The sequence below is a fragment of the Diabrotica undecimpunctata genome, chromosome 6 (genome assembly GCF_040954645.1).
Source record: "Diabrotica undecimpunctata isolate CICGRU chromosome 6, icDiaUnde3, whole genome shotgun sequence".
Classification (NCBI taxonomy): Eukaryota; Metazoa; Arthropoda; class Insecta; order Coleoptera; family Chrysomelidae; genus Diabrotica; species Diabrotica undecimpunctata.
The window spans coordinates 141,903,784-141,922,139 of record NC_092808.1 but is presented as its reverse complement, the minus strand read 5'-3'; the positions used below and the strand labels follow the sequence as shown (position 1 = coordinate 141,922,139).

The following is an 18,356-nucleotide window of genomic DNA, read 5'->3' as shown; positions in this document are numbered from 1 at the left end:
TGCTTGTCTTTCTTTTATTGTCAAGAATAGCTGAGTATTTCACTACAACTAATAAACTGATTTAGCCTTATACAATAATCTTAATATTACAATTTATTTACAAAAAAGTGATAATCTGCTTACTATTGAGTAATAATTTAAGTTAAAGTAGGAAGTTTCTATCATTTTATTTTTTAAATATGTATACCATAAAAAAGTTGAGTTTCCTTTGTTTCCTAAACATGACACTAATTTTTTAATTGAAATTTTGACGAAGTAAAATATTTTAGAAATTTTTGACCTCTGAAACTTCAATCTTAGACCTGAATTTAGAGACCTATTAGAATGTTTAATAGTTTGGAAATAATAATGAAATTAATATTTTCTGATTTTTTATGTTATGCAAAATAGAAAAATTATATTCGTAAACTAATTTTAGAAAAGTGCTTTTGCATTTAAAACTATCGCGTATAATCACCCCTTAAGATCTGTTAAGATCAATTTGCAGGCGACTGGTCTACCATTTGACATTTTATTTTGATTGGACGTTGTTATTCCGCGATTTTATTTAAATGTCAAACTGTAAGATCGACCAATCCTGACTATCGAATTAATAGAAAATCGCATGCGTAAATCTACTTTTTTCGACTGCACTGCAAAACGGGAGGAGCTTTTGTAGCTTATCAATTGATATCAGGTCTGTCAGTCCGAGTTCGTACCGTGTCAGTCGATCATTAATCATTGATTGTGGTGTATGAGGAAATTAGCGGGTGCTCTTTGCTAGTTTTAAACGAAATGATAAAATGCAGTACCACAATTGAATATATTTGTAAAAATATCCAACCGGATTTTTAGGAATTATTAAAATAACATATTTTAACAACCTCCATTTTAGTGAAGTGCTGGCTGGGGTTAATTTTTGTACTGGCGTATCGATATTAACTGCGGGCTTAAACAACTGAATGGTGCTAATAAATTTGACATTAAACTCGTTAAGTGATATGTTAAAAATGAAGAATTGCGTTTAGATTATTCTTCAAACTAGACTATTCGATTAGGAATTGCGGTATTGTGCGTAAGCTGTAATTAATATAATTCGATAGATATCTTCAAATTTTTGTACATATTTATATAAACGGTGCTAAAAACGAGCTTGCCGTTTCGTAAATAAATTTCGAGTGTTTACATATTTACTGTATTGAATTACCGGCAGTAAAAGTAGATCGAAAATGAGTCGCGGACACGCAGGACCCCGTATTCACGTTCCAGACGAATTAAGAGAAGTACTCCTCGAATTTACAATTAGTTATTTATTGGAACAACCTGGAGATGTTATTAGTTACGCCGCCGAATACTTTACGAGGTTGAGGGAAACCAGGGTAACATCCAGAGTGTATGATGAAGCTGCTGCCTCGCAGGAGGAACTTGTATCACCTGACGAATCTGTAATGTCCAAAGATGAAGGTAAATACAAAATTATGACCACTTTTATTCATTTAATTTTTAGAATCATACTCCTTACTATTTTGGGGAAAATATATTATCCCAGATTAAATCCACACCCAAATACAATCTTTAGGAGTTGTTGCTTCAATTTTAACTATTTATAATCATTATTTTATGGTATTAAAATAAAAATTGTAATACTTATGTAAATAATCATGTGACCTACATTTATATAAATGCTCAACAGGCCTTTTGCAGTTTGCACAAGCTAGGTGAATAAAGTTATATTTTTCTATACTTCAAATTAAAACAATTTTTTTTACAAAATCTTGTAGATTCTAGCTTATTCATTCATATACTTTATATTATCCATTCTTACATTTCTTCAACTGTCATGTTCTTCCTTACATAGGTACTAATTAAATTTTTTCAGTTACCTTTATCATATCCAACACTTCTGAATTTCCAAGAGTCCCTCAAATGTACAAAAGAATTTACCTACATTTTTATGTTATATTATATTGCCCTTGTTATCTGTTTTCTTTTGTTACTCAGTATTTGTTCTTGTTCTTTATGTATAGTCTCATGTGTATTCACTATTAGATATTAAATATACATGTAGCTACCACAGTATATTTTAGCAATATGTACTGTGCCTGTACTATCTGTATTGTAATTTACCATCCTGTATGAATATCCTTGTTATATTCTTATACATTCAGTAATTATACTCCCATTCTTCCCTTAACTGATGATCTCCATGTGTTTTGATTTATTTCAAAATCAATTTATTTTGATAATTGGGGGTAAGTTTTTAATTTTTTTTATATTAATTATTGATTTATAGCTACATATTTAATTTATATCATATTTGTCTGTTACTTATTTCCAATCTGAGAAGAATTGCTTTCAGTTCATTCTGCCTAGTTTCTACTTTTCATAAAATTCCTGTAATATAGTAGTATAAGTAAATGGCCTTTTTCTGGAAGTTTTTATACTTTGATTTTTCTCCAAAGTTCATTTTTTAAGTAATTACTATTTGTATAAGTTTTTAACAACTCCTTTTCTTATTACCTACAAAAAAAGTTGTAAGGCATATAGATTACTCTACATAAACGGAATAATTCAACTAAATGGAAAGAACAAATTTTTCCAAATGTATAATACATTTTATCTGTAGCTTTCAATAGGGTATCTAACAAATAAGCATTAACTTATCTCTCTTAAAAGTGCTGTAGGGTTTGATGGCATTTAAAAAATCCTAATGGATGGATGATAACCAAAATTGTTTTCCTATGAATTTGAATTTCATTACACTTTGGATATAATACAGAAACACTGCAACATCTAGGAATATTTCATAAAATTTATTGATATAAATACTTACAGAGTACCTAATATGTACTTATTAAAATATAAATTCTTTGTTTTGCTTTCCATAGGTATATTATCTAATAGGATTTATGTCATAAATCCTCTAAGACTAATGTGTTGGGTATAAAGTAGTCTTTTTCAAATTTCATGTACAAACTTCCCCCATGTCTTCTTGTTCCTTGCTAATTTCTTGGCTTGTTCTACTAACTCCTCTTTTTCCTAGGATGGACCTAGAATATCTCATGTCTTCATGGACCTACCCTTTAGTCTTTTGATGTAGTGTAGTTGTTTCTTCTTCAATTGGAAGTCTCCTTGGCCAATTAAATCAATTTCCTCTATCTAGTCTTCATCTTGATCACCAATTGGCAGTTATAGAAAATGATGGGATTATTTATTTAACATTTGATTGTAACTAATTATAAGACCCTACTTATATTTATAGATGGTTATTCTAGGTTTGAATTGCTTTTTTACTGCTATTAATCCGTTTTCATGGGTGTTTTGTATTATGATGGTTGACTATTTTGTTTAAGGCATACCTATACTTCTCTTTCTATTTTTTAGTAGTCCCTTTTATACTCGCCTAAGGTTTACCATATTGCAATGTTAACTGTGATCCACAGGGAAGTCTCTTGTATGCTCCGTTTTTCAGAATAATATGACTTGCTATTGCTCTACCTGGAAGTCTCTTATATGCTCTGTTTTTCTGCTGATTAATCTGTACACTCTTCATTGACCCAGCCCTCATTTCTTCAAAACATCTTTAGCCATGTGTGCATTGCTTTTTTTTTTCATTTGCACCAGTGTACCTCTTTGCTTAGGTTCTCATCTATCCTCAGTATATTTTTGTATAAATTTTTTTTGAAAAGATATGATATTTAGGTACATAGCAATTTTGTGCCATGTCCATTATTATTTAAATCTTACATTAAAATGGAATTATTTTAATAAAAAACATAATTTATGATTATTAGACACTTCCTGTAGAAATTAAAATGTTTATGTTGTTTTTATTGGTCATTAGAATATATACATAAATTGTTTCTTAAAAAAATATGTTGGTAATTAGTTTCTCTTAGCACTATTTTAATAAAGAATACTCTTAATGGTTCTATAAGGTCTTTTAAAGTTAAGTAATACATTAAATACTGCTTAAGAAAGGAACAGTCCAATGTAATATTAATTTTTTTCATTGGTGGAAGGTATTGTTTTGTATTGAAAATCTTAATATTCTACAATTTCTTGGGCTTGTTTTGTGTTTTTCTCTCTATTATTTCTTTGGCATGCATTTTTAAATTCTTAATGATTATGTATGATTTCCCACGCTCCTCTAAGGAGATTTTGAATATGCTTGTAAGAAAAGTTCCTTTTTTCTGGAAATCTTTTCACTGCCACCTCAGCTCTTTAATCCGACCATCAGAGGGTCCTGACCCACACTTTGTGAACCACAGGTTTAATCTATTTAACTTGTACTTAAACTTTTTTATATCATTTGCACTTGAAAGTTTTAAGGAAGTACTCAAGTAGAATAATAAAGTTCATTGATAGATAACACTTATTTGTTATTGCAAGTCAAGTGTCTTGTTTCTAGTGATTTTTGTTATAAAAGGAAACCTGATTAATTAACTGACACATCAAGTACTTATGAGATTATATTGATGTCTAGTTACCTGGACCATTTCTGTAAACAGAATATTATATTGCATTACAAAGAATAACTTACTAGAAATATTAAGTTTGAAGTGTCAATGAACATTGAAACATTGTCTGAGGGGGTTAAGTATCATTCAATTTCCTTCGAATTTCCACTGTAACCATTGATTTTATCAGACCATCTAAGCTGGAAATAACTTTCATCGACATAAAATCATTACTAAAATTATCTTCCGATATCATTGGCAAAAATTTATTCTTGGATTCTTTGGAGATGTCATTACATGGATGTTTTTGGTTTTCTTGATATGTAGCCTTGGCTTTTTAGTGACATGCCAATAGTTTTTTGACACTTTTTATCTGGGTTATTCTTTTTCCTAATCCATATTTTCTTAATGTGTCTTCATATCTTACTTTGCCTCCTTTGGCATTAAGAAAATCTATGAGAGATAAGAGATTAGTGTTTTTAGATCTGAATAAAATACTTTGATTTCAATATCGGGTTTATCAGGTGTTGGTATACAGTAAGTACTTGATTATATTATATTTTTTGGATCAGCATTCAATCATCAGAGTGTTAATCAGTCTGTGTATGGTATGAAGTTTATGAATGCACCTTGAACTTTCAGACTCACGATAAAGTCTACTCCATTTGGATGGTCAGATTTTCAATAATACATTTGATCATGGCATTGATTTTGGCAATTGTATGTGGCTGGCACATAGGAGAGGCAGGAACCAGTTGTTTAACAGGTTTGTTAATAGAATTATGGAAGTGGGGTAAATGCCTGATGAATAGAGAATCAGTATATCATAGATAAGGTGAAAAGCTCAGTTTTGACGGCAGAAACATTCTCATGAAATATTTTTACATAATCATATTTGTGAGACACCCCTGAATAAGGTTAAAGAAGTCGCCCGTGCGAAAAGTGGTCCCAATTTTATTTAAACAATTTTTTTAACAAATTGTAAAAATTAATTTTTTTAGCTCAGACATTTTTTATGTTTTTTGGATCCTTCTGAACAAAAAGGCATCAGTAACAAATCACTCGGAATAGATAATCTCCCAGCTGAACTATATAAAGAAGGTGGCCATGATACCATAATGGAATTACAGCAACATAAAAGAAATATGGACACATAATCCCTCCCCAGTGATTTTAATATTGGAATACTTTGCACCATACACAAAAAAGGAGATATCTTTGAATGCTCTAACCACAGAGGAATTACACTTCTAAATACAGCGTAAAAATATTTTCCACAGTACTATGTCACTGTATGGCACCAAATGCAGATCGAATAGTAGGAAAATACAGGCTGGTTTCAGAGGTGGTAAACCGACAATTCATTGGATTGCAACCCTGAAACAAATTTTGGAAAAAATACTGGAATATGGCATTGATACTCAACACATATACAACTATACAACTTCGAACTTTATAGAATAAATATACCAGGAACCTGATATCGTAAAACATATCAAAATAAGACGTCTGAGGTGGATAGGGAATGTAATGCGGATGGAATTGTCCCAGCTAGAAAAACGCTCTTTGATAGACCCATTGGTCAGAGAAGAAGAGGAAGACCCAGAACAAGGTTCCTTGATAACATCGATGAAGATATGAGAAATATGGGAGTACATGCTTGGCGGAGAAAAGCGATGGATAGGGACGACTGGAGAGAAATTCTTGAGGAGCCTAGGACCTATGCAGGGTTGTAAAGCCAGAATTATGGTGATGAACAAAAAAGCTCTGCTGCAATTTTTTTCTATATTTGATCATTTTTGAGATGTAAACAATTCAGAATTGAAAAAATAAACGAAAAATGACGATTTTCAAGGCTCAAAAACACAAGTACTTAAAAAATATTGGTTTTTAAATTATCAATTGCCTACATTCAAGTTCAAACCTTCTTCTATCGAGTATTTTGTGCTTCTTTTATTTTAAAACATTTTTTTTAATTGTTAATGAAGGATATTAATGTTATTAGATACAGTGAAAAGCCCTGGTTCATTCGAAAATGTATTTCCATGAGATATTTTTGCATAATGTTGGTATTATTATTTTGGACCATCCAGTAATCTGTCATCGATAAAATGGAAACATGTATGTTCAACCTTCTGTAAGGTCATTTTAACATTTTTTTTTTGACCATGAAGGACCCTTGCTTATAGAGTTTACAAAATCTGGAGAGCATATCAACGCAAACCTGTTTAATGAAAATTGAACAGGCTTCATCGAACAATAAGACGAAAACGTCCAGGAAATTTTTCTCGTGTTGTCATTTTCAACACGACAATGCTCGGCCTCATATTGCCAAAATATAACTGCAACGAAGATTTATCACCTTGCGATTTTAACATCTTTGGGCCATTGAAAAAGACGTTCAAAGATAATGGTTTTCGGTCGACCGAAGAAATACAAAATTCAGTAAAAAAATTCTTCGTGCAACAGCCACGAGGATTCTTTAAGCCGGATATACATCGGTTAGTGAAACAATGGGATATGTGCCTTAATTTTAGTGGTAGTTTTATTTGCCAATAAATTTTTTCTGGACCAAAGATGGACCAAAAAAAGAAAAATCAGGTTGATTTCCAGATTAAAAAGCGAAAACTGCCAAGACCAGGCCTATTATTTTAATTAATATGAAAATAGCTGCATAAATAATTTTTATCAAAAGGGATATTTATGTTTTTTTCGTAATTTGGCGTCAATCCAAACGTTTCCCAACGAATCTTCGTAAAAGATTTGCCAAAATCCTGGTTAACGGTTTATTTTGTAAAAATTGTGTTTATGTTAAATCAGTATCTATTAAAAGTGAGTTGATAAAGGATCTGCAGAAAATGTCCAAAAAATTGTTAGGTAAGAGTGTGTGTCAATATTTTCGTCTCGTTTTTTTTTTGTTTGTCTTAAAGTTTTTGGCTTTGTGTCGTGAGTATTACAGTTTATATGCTAATGTACGATGCTATTGAACGAATTTATTTATCACGCTACAATCGTTTTGTCATTATTTCTAGGTTTGTGTATAAATAGCTTGCAGTTTATAAATAAATATGGTTCGAAATTCATGAATCAGCATACTTTGAACTGTGAAGTAAGGTTACGCGTAACAATATTATGTAAATTTGTTATTATTAATTACTGCAGTATTACATAAGAGTGGCTATTAATACAGTAATATGAATATTATAGGAGGCTTATTGATTAGCATTTACAAATTTTTACCAACATTTATCTCACTGTAGTACTTAGTATGGCAAACATGCAAAACTTGATATGCCTTTATTTTTAAATGGTTTCCTCTTCTAAATATTTTTATATTTTGTAGTCTTCTTCTGGTTTTTCATAAGGCATATCGTTATAGAATAGAATAGAATAGCTTTATTGTCACTGAAACTTGTACAATTTTATGGACAAAGCTTACAAAAAATTAGAAAAATAACAATTTAAAATTTACGAAAATTACATAAATCGTCAATATCACAAAGTAAAAGATAATAAAATACACCATTTTTTTGCAAAATTTAAATACTTAAATTGCATAATAAAACTTACGAACTAATAAGTTTAAGTTGCTGCGTGTGATACCCAAATATATAAAAATACTTTGTTGCTTGTACCTAAACGTACTGTAATTTCTTAGTTATTCGGTAAGAAACTCCTCCACTGAATAATATGGTCTGTCAGATAGATAGGTTTTTGTAATTTTTCGGAACTTAAGGAAATAAGTTGTAGATTTAAGTTGCAAGGGGAGATGGTTGTATCATTTTTTGGCCGAATATAATATAGATTTCTTTACTAACTCAGTGGACGGGATCGATAAATACACATCAAAGGTTGAATTTTTGGTGGAGTAGTCAAGATTTCGCAGCTGGAAAGAATATGATTATCAGTTCGACATGCTTCCCACATCGGGACATACATAAGGGCACCTGGATATCACCTGACGGAAATACGATCAATCAAATAGACCATATACTGGCTGAAAAAAGAATGGCGACGAGTATATTAGATGTAAAAAGCAGACGTGGTGCAAGCTGTGACTCAGACCATCTGCTAGTACAGGCACGGTTTAGAAGAAAACAGAGCAGACTCCACAATAGAAAACCAATGGAACACAATAAGCAGTATCATACTCAACACAGCGAAAGAAGTCTTAGGAACAAAGACACAACGGAGAGAAGAAACATGGTTCGATGAAGAATGCAAACAAGCTATACAGGAAAGAAATGAAGCGCATAAGAATTACATACTCAGACGTACTAGAGAGAGAAAAACAGAACATGAGAACAAAAGACGAAGAGCAGATAAACTGTGCAGGCAGAAAAAGAGAAAGTATGAAAACCAACGGATACTAAACATAGAGAGGGAGTTTAAGGAAAACGAAACACGTAGCGCATACCAATTTATCAAACATCTAAGACAAGGATACAAACCGAGGACTAGCCTCTGCAAAAATAAGAAAGGTGAAATCATTAGCGATATGGACGAAATTAAGAGAAACATATTTTAAGGAATTACTAAACAAAGGGACACAACCACCATTACAACAACAGTGGCAGCAGCAGGCACGACAGGAGGTACAACAACAAGAACTGGGGAAAGATGGAGAAGAAAATGAATTAACTAGACCCCCAACGCTAGAGGAGGTCCAAACGGCAATCCACATACAAAAAAGCCATAAAGCACCGGGAATAGATAAAATACCGGCAGAACTACACAAGCAAGGAGGAAGGAATTTGACACAACAGATGTACCAGCTAATACGAGAGATATGGATAGAAGAAGAAATTCCCCAACAATGGAAGAAAAGTATAATCTGCCCTATTCATAAAAAAGGAGACAAACTGTTGTGTCAGAATTATAGAGGCATCTCTTTACTTTGTTCGGGATACAAAATACTCACAAACATCATTAATCGAAGACTACAACCTCTCACGGAAAAAATCATCGGGGAATATCAAGCAGGGTTTAGGCAAAATAGATCTACCATTGACCAACTATTTACAGTTAAACAAATACTAGCCAAAGCATGGGAATATGACATGGACGTTTACAATCTCTTTGTAGATTTTAAACAAGCCTATGATTCAATAGATAGAACAATTCTACCTAATATACTGAAAGAATTTGGCATACCATCAAAATTAATACGACTAGTGCAAATGACAATGACAGAAACAGAAGCACAGGTATGTATTCAGGGACAGATCACTGATGCGTTTACGATAACGCAAGGACTGAAACAAGGCGACGGACTAGCTCCAACGCTCTTTAATCTTGTTCTGGAATATGTAATTAGACGGTTGACGGTGAGCGGAAATAACATACTTACAAACAAGTCTACCCAATTAGCAGCATACGCAGATGACATAAACATAATGAGCAGAACAATGAATGCAGCGGAAGAAACCTACGTTGAGTTGAAACAGAGTGCAGAAGCAGTAGGGCTAGCAATAAATACAAATAAAACAAAACTACTCATACAAACCAGATCAAATAGACCGGTGCAACAACACTTTATTGACGATATAGAACATGTAAATAGATTCACATACCTAGGAATGGATCTGGTCGCAAGCAATGAAGAAGAACCGGAAATAAATAGAAGGCTTGTGCTGGCAAATAAAGCCTATTTCGCGATGGGCCACATATTCAAATTGCGAGACGTACACCGGAAAACAAAACTCCGGGTCTATAAAACAATAATCAGGCCCATAGTAAGTTATGGTTGCGAAACATGGGTGGTGACACAGAAATCTGCCAATGCATTAGATGTGTTTGAAAGAAAAATATTACGTAGGATCCTGGGCCCAATAAGTGAAAACAACAACTGGCGAATTAGGTACAATAGAGAAATATACGAGCAATATAACGAACCAACTCTAGCACAACATACTAAACTGCAGAGATTACGATGGGCAGGGCACGTGGTCCGCATGCATGAGAATAGAATCCCCAGAAAATTATTAAATGCAAGAATGCAGGGAAAAAGACCTGTTGGAAGACCTAAAAAGAGATGGGAAGATGAAGTCGATGAGGATGCCAGGAACTGCATGGGAACGCGTTCATGGAAAAGAACAGCGGTAAATAGAGATGGTTGGAGAAGCCTGTTGAAGGAGGCCAAGGCCCGATTTGGGCTGTAGCGCCATTGGATGGATGGATGGAGTCATGATTAGGTCTTGCTGGAAAAAATGTAGGTGTTTACGAATTAATCAAACAGTTTCTAGAATTTATAAAGAGGGTTAAAATCACGTGATTTTTGAAGTAGCTTCTGCAATGTGTTATTCTACTGAGGCCAAAAGATACCGTATTGCTCTTTTTTGTAATTTAAAAATAACATCAGATTGGGCAGCTGTACTAGAACCCCAAAAAGGAAGCCATATCGAAGATGAGACTCGAACAAAGAAAAATATGTTATTTTGGAAGATGCTAAATTGATTTCTTTCGAAACAGATCTTATTGCATAGCAGGCTGAGGCTAGTTTCTTACTTAACAAATCGGTATGGAGGGACCATTTAAGGTTTCTATCTATAAAAATACCAAGAAATTTTACAGAATCAACGATACTGATCTGGCTGTTATTAAGAAGCAAGGATTGAAGAGCTCGTTTATGGGATAATGCTACTGTCTTATCCACGTTAAAAGAGAGTAAATTAGAGTCGGACTAGGTTTTCGTTTTAAGTAGATCAGAAGTTATAGTTGCTTGAAGAGTTGCAATATTAGAGTTCCTCCAGGTGATACTGGTATCATCAGCAAAAATCGATATAATCGATTTTTAAGTTAATGATGTCATTTATAATAATATAATTATTTAAGGGGCCTGCGTAGCGCAAGCGGTAGGATGCTTGCCTCGCACGCCGGAGGTTCGGGGTTCGAATCCTACCGCCGGCAAGAACAACTAGACATTTTTAAAATTGTCTATAGGCCCCAGGTCGACTCAGCCTGAATAAAATGAGTACCTTGGGTAAAACCAGGGGTAATAATAGGCGGTTGAAGCGTAGCACTGGCCATGTTACCTTCCTTGTATACCGTAGGCCCTAGTTATAGCAGACTACCCTGCTATACTCCCAAAGCCGCGAAGCGGTATAAAACGGGAGACTATTATATATTGTGTCATTTATAAAGAAGGAAAATAGAGGACTCAATACTGAACCTTGTGGTACTCCACATACAATGTTTTGTGACCTGAGCAGTAAGGTAGACTTTTGTCAGTATCATTTGCTCTAACTAGTTGTTTCCTATTCCTCAAGTAAGATTGAAACCAATTCAAGGAAATACCTCGAATTCTTCTCGAAGTTTTTTTATTAAAATAGTGTAAAGTGTAAAGATTATTGCTTAGTGCTTGATAGACCTCATGTAGTACAGAAAACATAGCATCACTGGTACATTTATTCGATAAAAAGCCGAACTGACGGTGATAAAATGTTTTCAATGAGAAAGGACATAAGTCGGGCTTTTATAAATCTCTCAATAATTTTGGATAGGACCGGTAGTAAAGCAATAGGTCTATAGTTGCAGACATTCGATTTTTCACCACACTTATAAAGAGGAATAATAATGGCTGTTTTTAGGCACTCTGGAAATATACATTTTTCAAAGGAATCATTAATTAGTGAGACCAGGACTTCCAACACACTTTTTGGGAGATTTAAGAAAATTTTTATGGATAGTCCATCAGTACTACAGGAAGATTTGCTTTTGATACTACTGATTGTTTGGATCAGTTCAGATTTATCAACTGGTCTTATAAAGAATGAATTCAAGACCTTTTTTGAATTAGGGAGATAGGAAATAGGATCTTGTGGCCAAATAGTTGATGACTTTTTTTTATATATTTTTATATATTTTTGTTATATTTTAACTCACTAACACAGTTCAAAATGTTTGAACTGTGTTATTTTTATTTCGAAGATCGTTAATTATGAACCAAGTTTCTCTTGCAACATTTTTGGAGCTTCGCAGACGACATTTTTTTAGCTGTTTTGATAAGTTTTAGATAGGATCCTCTGTACTTCGAGATATACACTTCTCAACAATTGAAGTGGATATTATGAAAATGTGTATTTTATTTTTTGTTCATAAGGTCAAATAGAAAAATTTAGTGATATAAATGAAGATTTATTTTTACTTCGTATTTTCATACCGATAAACCAAAAGAAAGAAATTCTTTAAGAAAAAAAAATTGAAAATAAACAAAAATTGTAAAATTAACAACCTAAAATTTCTATTCCTGCTTAATTTCTATTATCCCGAAAAGAAAAATTAATAGTGTGTGGGTTTACCCCTGTGTCGTCTTATTGCTCTAACTCTATTCGGAAGACCTCTTATTAAATTATTGATGAACTGCTGCGGTATAGGTTTCCAAATCGCGCGTAATGTATTGGCCAACTGATCTAAGGTTTGGGGCGGTTGAAGGAGCCTGTTTTGTTGCCTAGACATTTCGGCCCAAACATGTTTAATGCAATCCATATCAGATGAACACGGTGGCCACTCCATTCTTGTAATGCCATGAGCTTCTATACACTCGTTGACAATTCTCGCACGGTGAGGGCGAGCATTATCATCAATCAGAACAAATTGTTCGCCTATTGAACCAAAAAATGGAACAACTATTGGTACTATAACTCTGTCTCGATATCGTGTAGCAGTCATTGTCTCATTAATTAAGACGACTTAGTCCGTGCGACCGTCAAAACATATGCCTCCCCACACGCAAACGGATCCACCTGCAAAAAGAGTGGTTGGGACTCTCAGATTTTCATTGTAACGCTGTCCTCTTTCCCTCCACACCAATATTCGGCCATCATTCGTATACAAATGAAATCTGGACTCGTCAGTAAAGAGACAATTCCTCCAATTTTCGAAATTCCACTGATAGTGTTCCATCGCCCAGCGATATGTGCATGCACGCTGCTCCCTAGTTAGTCGTGGATGGGTAGCGCGCCGTCTAGCCTTTAAATTGAATGGATGTAACCGTCTTCTGACAGTTTGACTGGAAATCGCTCGTCCAGTAGCATGCCTGAAGATACTGTTAATTCTGGAAGCCGTGAATGTTGGGTTTCTTCTTGCCGTCAGAACTACAAAACGGTCTTGCCGACGAGTTGTAGATCGTTCTCTTCCTCCTCCATGCCTGTATGTTGCAGATCCAGTTGCTACATACCGATTCCATGCACGACTTATCACACTTTGCGGCACATTTAGCCTCATAGCAACCTGTTGTTCAGTTATGCCTTGTTGGATCCAACGAACTAATTGCTCGAGCTGCACTAGTTCTAAATGTCTTTGCGGCATAATGTTTTTGTGATAAATAGATTTCTTGACTTATTGACAACTGGTAAAGCCAATACAAGCACTTTTACACGAATGATATATTTATGTTTGCAACAACATGTCTCTCTTTGTACGAGATAAGGGCCGATAAAAATAGGGAGAAAAAAACCACATGCAAAAAATATTAGCAATAAAGATAGCGTATAGAGTATAGTACAGGCAATTATTTTAAAAATAGTTTTTTATGTTAATTTTAGGAATTTTAAAATTATCCACTTCAATTGTTGAGTAGTGTATTCAGTGACAAAGACGTTGGTAAAAAATGTCTAGATGTATAAGTAGTGAACGCAGATTCTTGGCTGATATGCGGATACCTTTGGTAGTCCAGGGTTTGTGATGTTTTGACTTAATTCTAATTAAAGGAAATGCTTTATTGAAAATACAGCTAAGCCTATCTGAAAAAATCACTGAAATTATAGTCCACGTCCACAGAGGGAAAGTGCCACCCAGAAGTCAAGCACAAATTTTGGAATCGTTTTGGTGCTTATTCATTTCGATTACGATTTCTGGGTCCCTTTTGTTTTACGATCTAATGTTCTAATATGCTTTAGTAGATGTTTTAGATTTAGTAGTATGCTTTAGTAAATTTTATCACGTCCTTAGTCGTTTCCTTTTGTGTGTCATGGTAGTTTGTCCGTGAATTCGCCCGATTTTCAATATTTTTGTTCCAGTTTTGTGAGCTAGTATCATTTTGACTTTTTCAGGGAGCGAAATCATATCTGGAACCCTCCTTGTTTCGCGTGCTTGGTACCAGTAATAGAAACGTTAAGCTACTTAATCCATCCAAACTCTGCTGGCATAGTTTAACAATATCAAAAATTTTCACCAAAATCACAGATGAAAACTTGAAAAGCATGATCCCTGTAAAGTCTAGTCCTCAGAGACAAAAATGCTACTGTACCTCTAAAAATCATACGAACAAGCTGAATTTTGTTGAGAACGTCAGTTTTGGGACTACACAAAAGTTGCCTTACCCCCGAACTTCTCACTAAAACCCCACCTAGTAGGGGGAGAGGACATCGATTTACCAAGAATCTGTACGCTATAGAAAAAATGTTTCAAACCAGAAGTGTAGCTGAGATAATTTTGAACAAAACTGTTTAGTGGCACTTTTTTATGTAGAATTAACCGTTCTCTCATAAACAACATTTGAAGTGACTGTCGATTTTGAATGTCAGTTTTTACATTTTGCTGCATATAACGTTCTAAAATAAACGTAAAGTTATATTTTCTTGGCCTTTGATGGTGGGCTGGACCTGAAAAGCGGTTATACTAAGTAAAATATAGTGACATTGATTTTAGTTTTATCATTGCAGCTGATCAATGCAGTTGTTGCCAAACTTTAATAAATTTATCTATTTGCGGTAATTTTCATGTTTTGTTTTTAAATATTTTAATGTAGCTTTGTTGTAGCAATATAACCAAATAGAAACTTAAAATTACAATGCTATTGTAAAAATTGTTGTATAGGGGGGAAGAATTGTGGCGAAAGTTTAATCCCAAATTTTAAAAGGTTTAGAAAAGCTGATATAAAGAATACAGTTCCTGCTGACACGTAGTTTCAACTAGAACAAAACTATACAGTGCTTTACACTGACCTAGGTTAGTTTACTTGAGAAACAGGCCTTAGCATCCATGTACCGTATCTATAAAGGGATACATTTTATGAAACTTTTATGAAAAAAAACTAATTACAATAATTTTCGATTTATGAAATAAAGTTTCATCGGGTATCGGTCATCTCATCAACCATATAATTAAATTTACATTGGAGAAAGCAGTTACGATATAATAACTTTTGGAAGTTTCATTTAATTCTATTTTTGAATCATACACCTAATCCTTCACGTACAAAATAAATTAAAGTTTGCGACATTAACGTTGACCTACAAGTAAAATAAATTTTAGTGGAGTATCTGTGTCGTTGTCGAATCTTTGTTTAAGGTTATAGAAAAAGATTTAAATTCTATCCTATCTAAAGTTCTTTCTATCACAAGTCTTTTTAAAAATCTATCATCAGTGGTTCTCAATCTTTTTGAATCATGTACCACAAAATGCTTTTTATTATTTTTGGTACCACCTAACTAGGTAATCTACTTAACTATAGTCTGGAATCTAATAATGGAATTTTAAAGAATGGATAAAATAAAATTCAACAAGAGGAACATTTTTTTAGGTTATATTTTTAGATTTTATATATGGGTAGTTACAATAACACACTAATTATTGAGAAGGTTGTGCTTGAGTATTTCCACGTAACTAATTAATATCTGGTTCGGTGTTTCTCAGATATAGTCGAAGATCAGGTTCTACGTTAAGTTTGTTTCTGTATAAGTTCATCCATTCTCGCACAGGTATTTTGTCGAAAAGAATATCAAGTATTTGAAATAAAAATTCCTGTTTGCCCAAAATTCACCAAGGTAGCATTGCTTAAAGTCTAATTTTAGTTCACCATCACACGACAAATTAATCAGTTCTTTGTGTTCATTTGCACTTAAATCCTAGTATTGTTCTGAAGCTATTTTCTTGTGGCATTTTAAATTAAACTTGAAACGTCAATAAACGTATTTTAACCTTTAATTGTGGCTTATTCCCATTTAAATATAAATTAACTTAAATCCTAGGTCGATGACTCAACAGGAGATTGCGTATCCATTCAAATTCAGTATAATTTTCTGTGAAGTACTCATTAAATTGCTTGATTAATTTATCACAGTGAATTTTATCAATCACAGAAAAGGCCATCGAGTACAATAAACCAGCATATCTATGTTTTATAGACCTGATAAAGGCTTTCGATCGCATCCAAGTCGAAGACGTCTTACACCTACTTCTTCTTCTCCTTCTCGTAGCACTACAACCCGGGGTGGGTTTTGGCTGACTGCACAACTTGCTTCCATCTTAAACGGTCGTCCATAATAGTTGGGTCAGCGGGTAGCCCCATTGTTCTTAGATCTGACCATATATTGTCTCTCCATCGCATTCGTGGACGTCCTAAGGGTCCTGTGGGGGCTTCCTCCCATATTAGCTTGGCAAGGCGGTTATTAGGGAGTCTATGGACATGGCCAGCCCATCTTAGACGTTGTGATTTATAATCTCTTGGACTATATCGCTCGCTCTATATATCTGCTTGACCTCAGCATTTGTTCTCATTCGGTATTGGTTGCTATTAATGTCGTGATAAGGCCCAAAGATTCTTCTGAGGATTTGCCTCTCAAAACATCTAAGTTTTCTTTCAGTTTCTTTGGTCAGGGTCCACGTCTCACACCCATACATGAGCACCGGTCTAATCATCGTTTTATACGAGTATATTCTAATTTTTTATGTTTCGTGTTAGGCTTTTAGATTTAATAGTATTGTGGAGGCTGTACATACATCTGTTTGCTGCTGAATTCTTCCTTTAATCTCTTCCGCGAAATCGTTATCTGCAGTGATTGTTGCTCCAAGATATATAAAACTCTCCACTCTTTCAAAGTTATATGGGTCTATTGTAACATTTTGCCCTATTCTATATCGTCCCTTTTGTCTGTTGATGCAAATGTATTTGGTTTTCTTATCGTTTACCATTAGACCAGTTTTCTTTGCCTCTACCTCCAATTTATTAAAAGTCTCCTTCACATTGGTGACTGTGTTTCCCACAATGTCAATGTCATCTGCGTATGCTAGTAGTAATTTTGGTCCATTTACTGTCAGTATTTCTGTTCTAAGTTGTGCTGCTCTTACTACTTTCTCCAGGATGATACATATTAAAGAGGAGACGTGACAGCGCATCTCCTTGTTTCAGGCCACTGCTTATTTCGTCTTACACCTACTGTATAAAAGAAACATGCCAATCAATATTATACAAATCATCGAAAATATCTACTTCCATAATCCAATACAGGCAAAGATAAATGGAAAACTAACACAGTGTATACCAATGCAAAGCGGAGTTAGACAGGGTGACTCGTTAAGCCCACTTCTCTGTAATATAATAATGGACGAAATAATACAAGCAGTACGTAAAGGTAAATGGTTACAGAATGAAGAACAAAAAAATCCAAATATTATGTTATGCAGACGACAACAAACACCTAAGACAAGACACAAAAACAAGAATCCATAAAGCAGCAATTAGACCTATATAACATACACTGCGGAGACAAGACCTGGCACAGCTAAAACACGACGACTACTAGAAACAACAGAGATGAAAATACTTCGTCGAATATCAGGGAAAAGTCTGTTGGATAGGGAGAGAAGCGAAAAAAGAAGAGCATGCAATATAGAAAACATAAATCGATGGGTGACAAAACGGAAACAGGAGTCGAGCGAACACATTAGTAGAATGGCAGAGGATAGGATAGTACGAATAGCACGAGATAAGTTACCAAATCGACGAAGAAGTATTGGCAGACCAAGAAAAATATGGTGCGATGATTTATACAATTTAGGAGGCTAATATTGAAGAAGAAACAGGCTTTAAAGCATACATACAAGAAGAAAGAAAAAGAAGAAGAATCTTACAACGTAACAATACCTCAAAATTAATATTAATTTCATTATCCGTAACGAGGCTTTCAAATGTTG

The 18,356-nt window shown here is 34.0% G+C and overlaps 1 protein-coding gene across 2 annotated transcripts in view; it reads left to right on the top strand.

Moving 5' to 3' along the window:
- Positions 1 to 686: 686 nt before the first annotated feature.
- Positions 687 to 18,356, top strand: part of Pka-R2 (cAMP-dependent protein kinase type II regulatory subunit) — a 161,346-nt gene continuing 143,676 nt past the window's right edge. Inside the window, exon 1 of one of the 2 annotated variants that reach the window (XM_072535555.1) lies at positions 687 to 1,443. In XM_072535555.1, the coding sequence (XP_072391656.1) occupies positions 1,209 to 1,443 (235 nt within the window). In that variant the 5' untranslated portion in view covers positions 687 to 1,208. Of the gene's footprint in view, positions 1,444 to 7,249; positions 7,317 to 18,356 lie in introns of those variants that run through there. The other variant, XM_072535556.1, reaches the window with a different exon arrangement.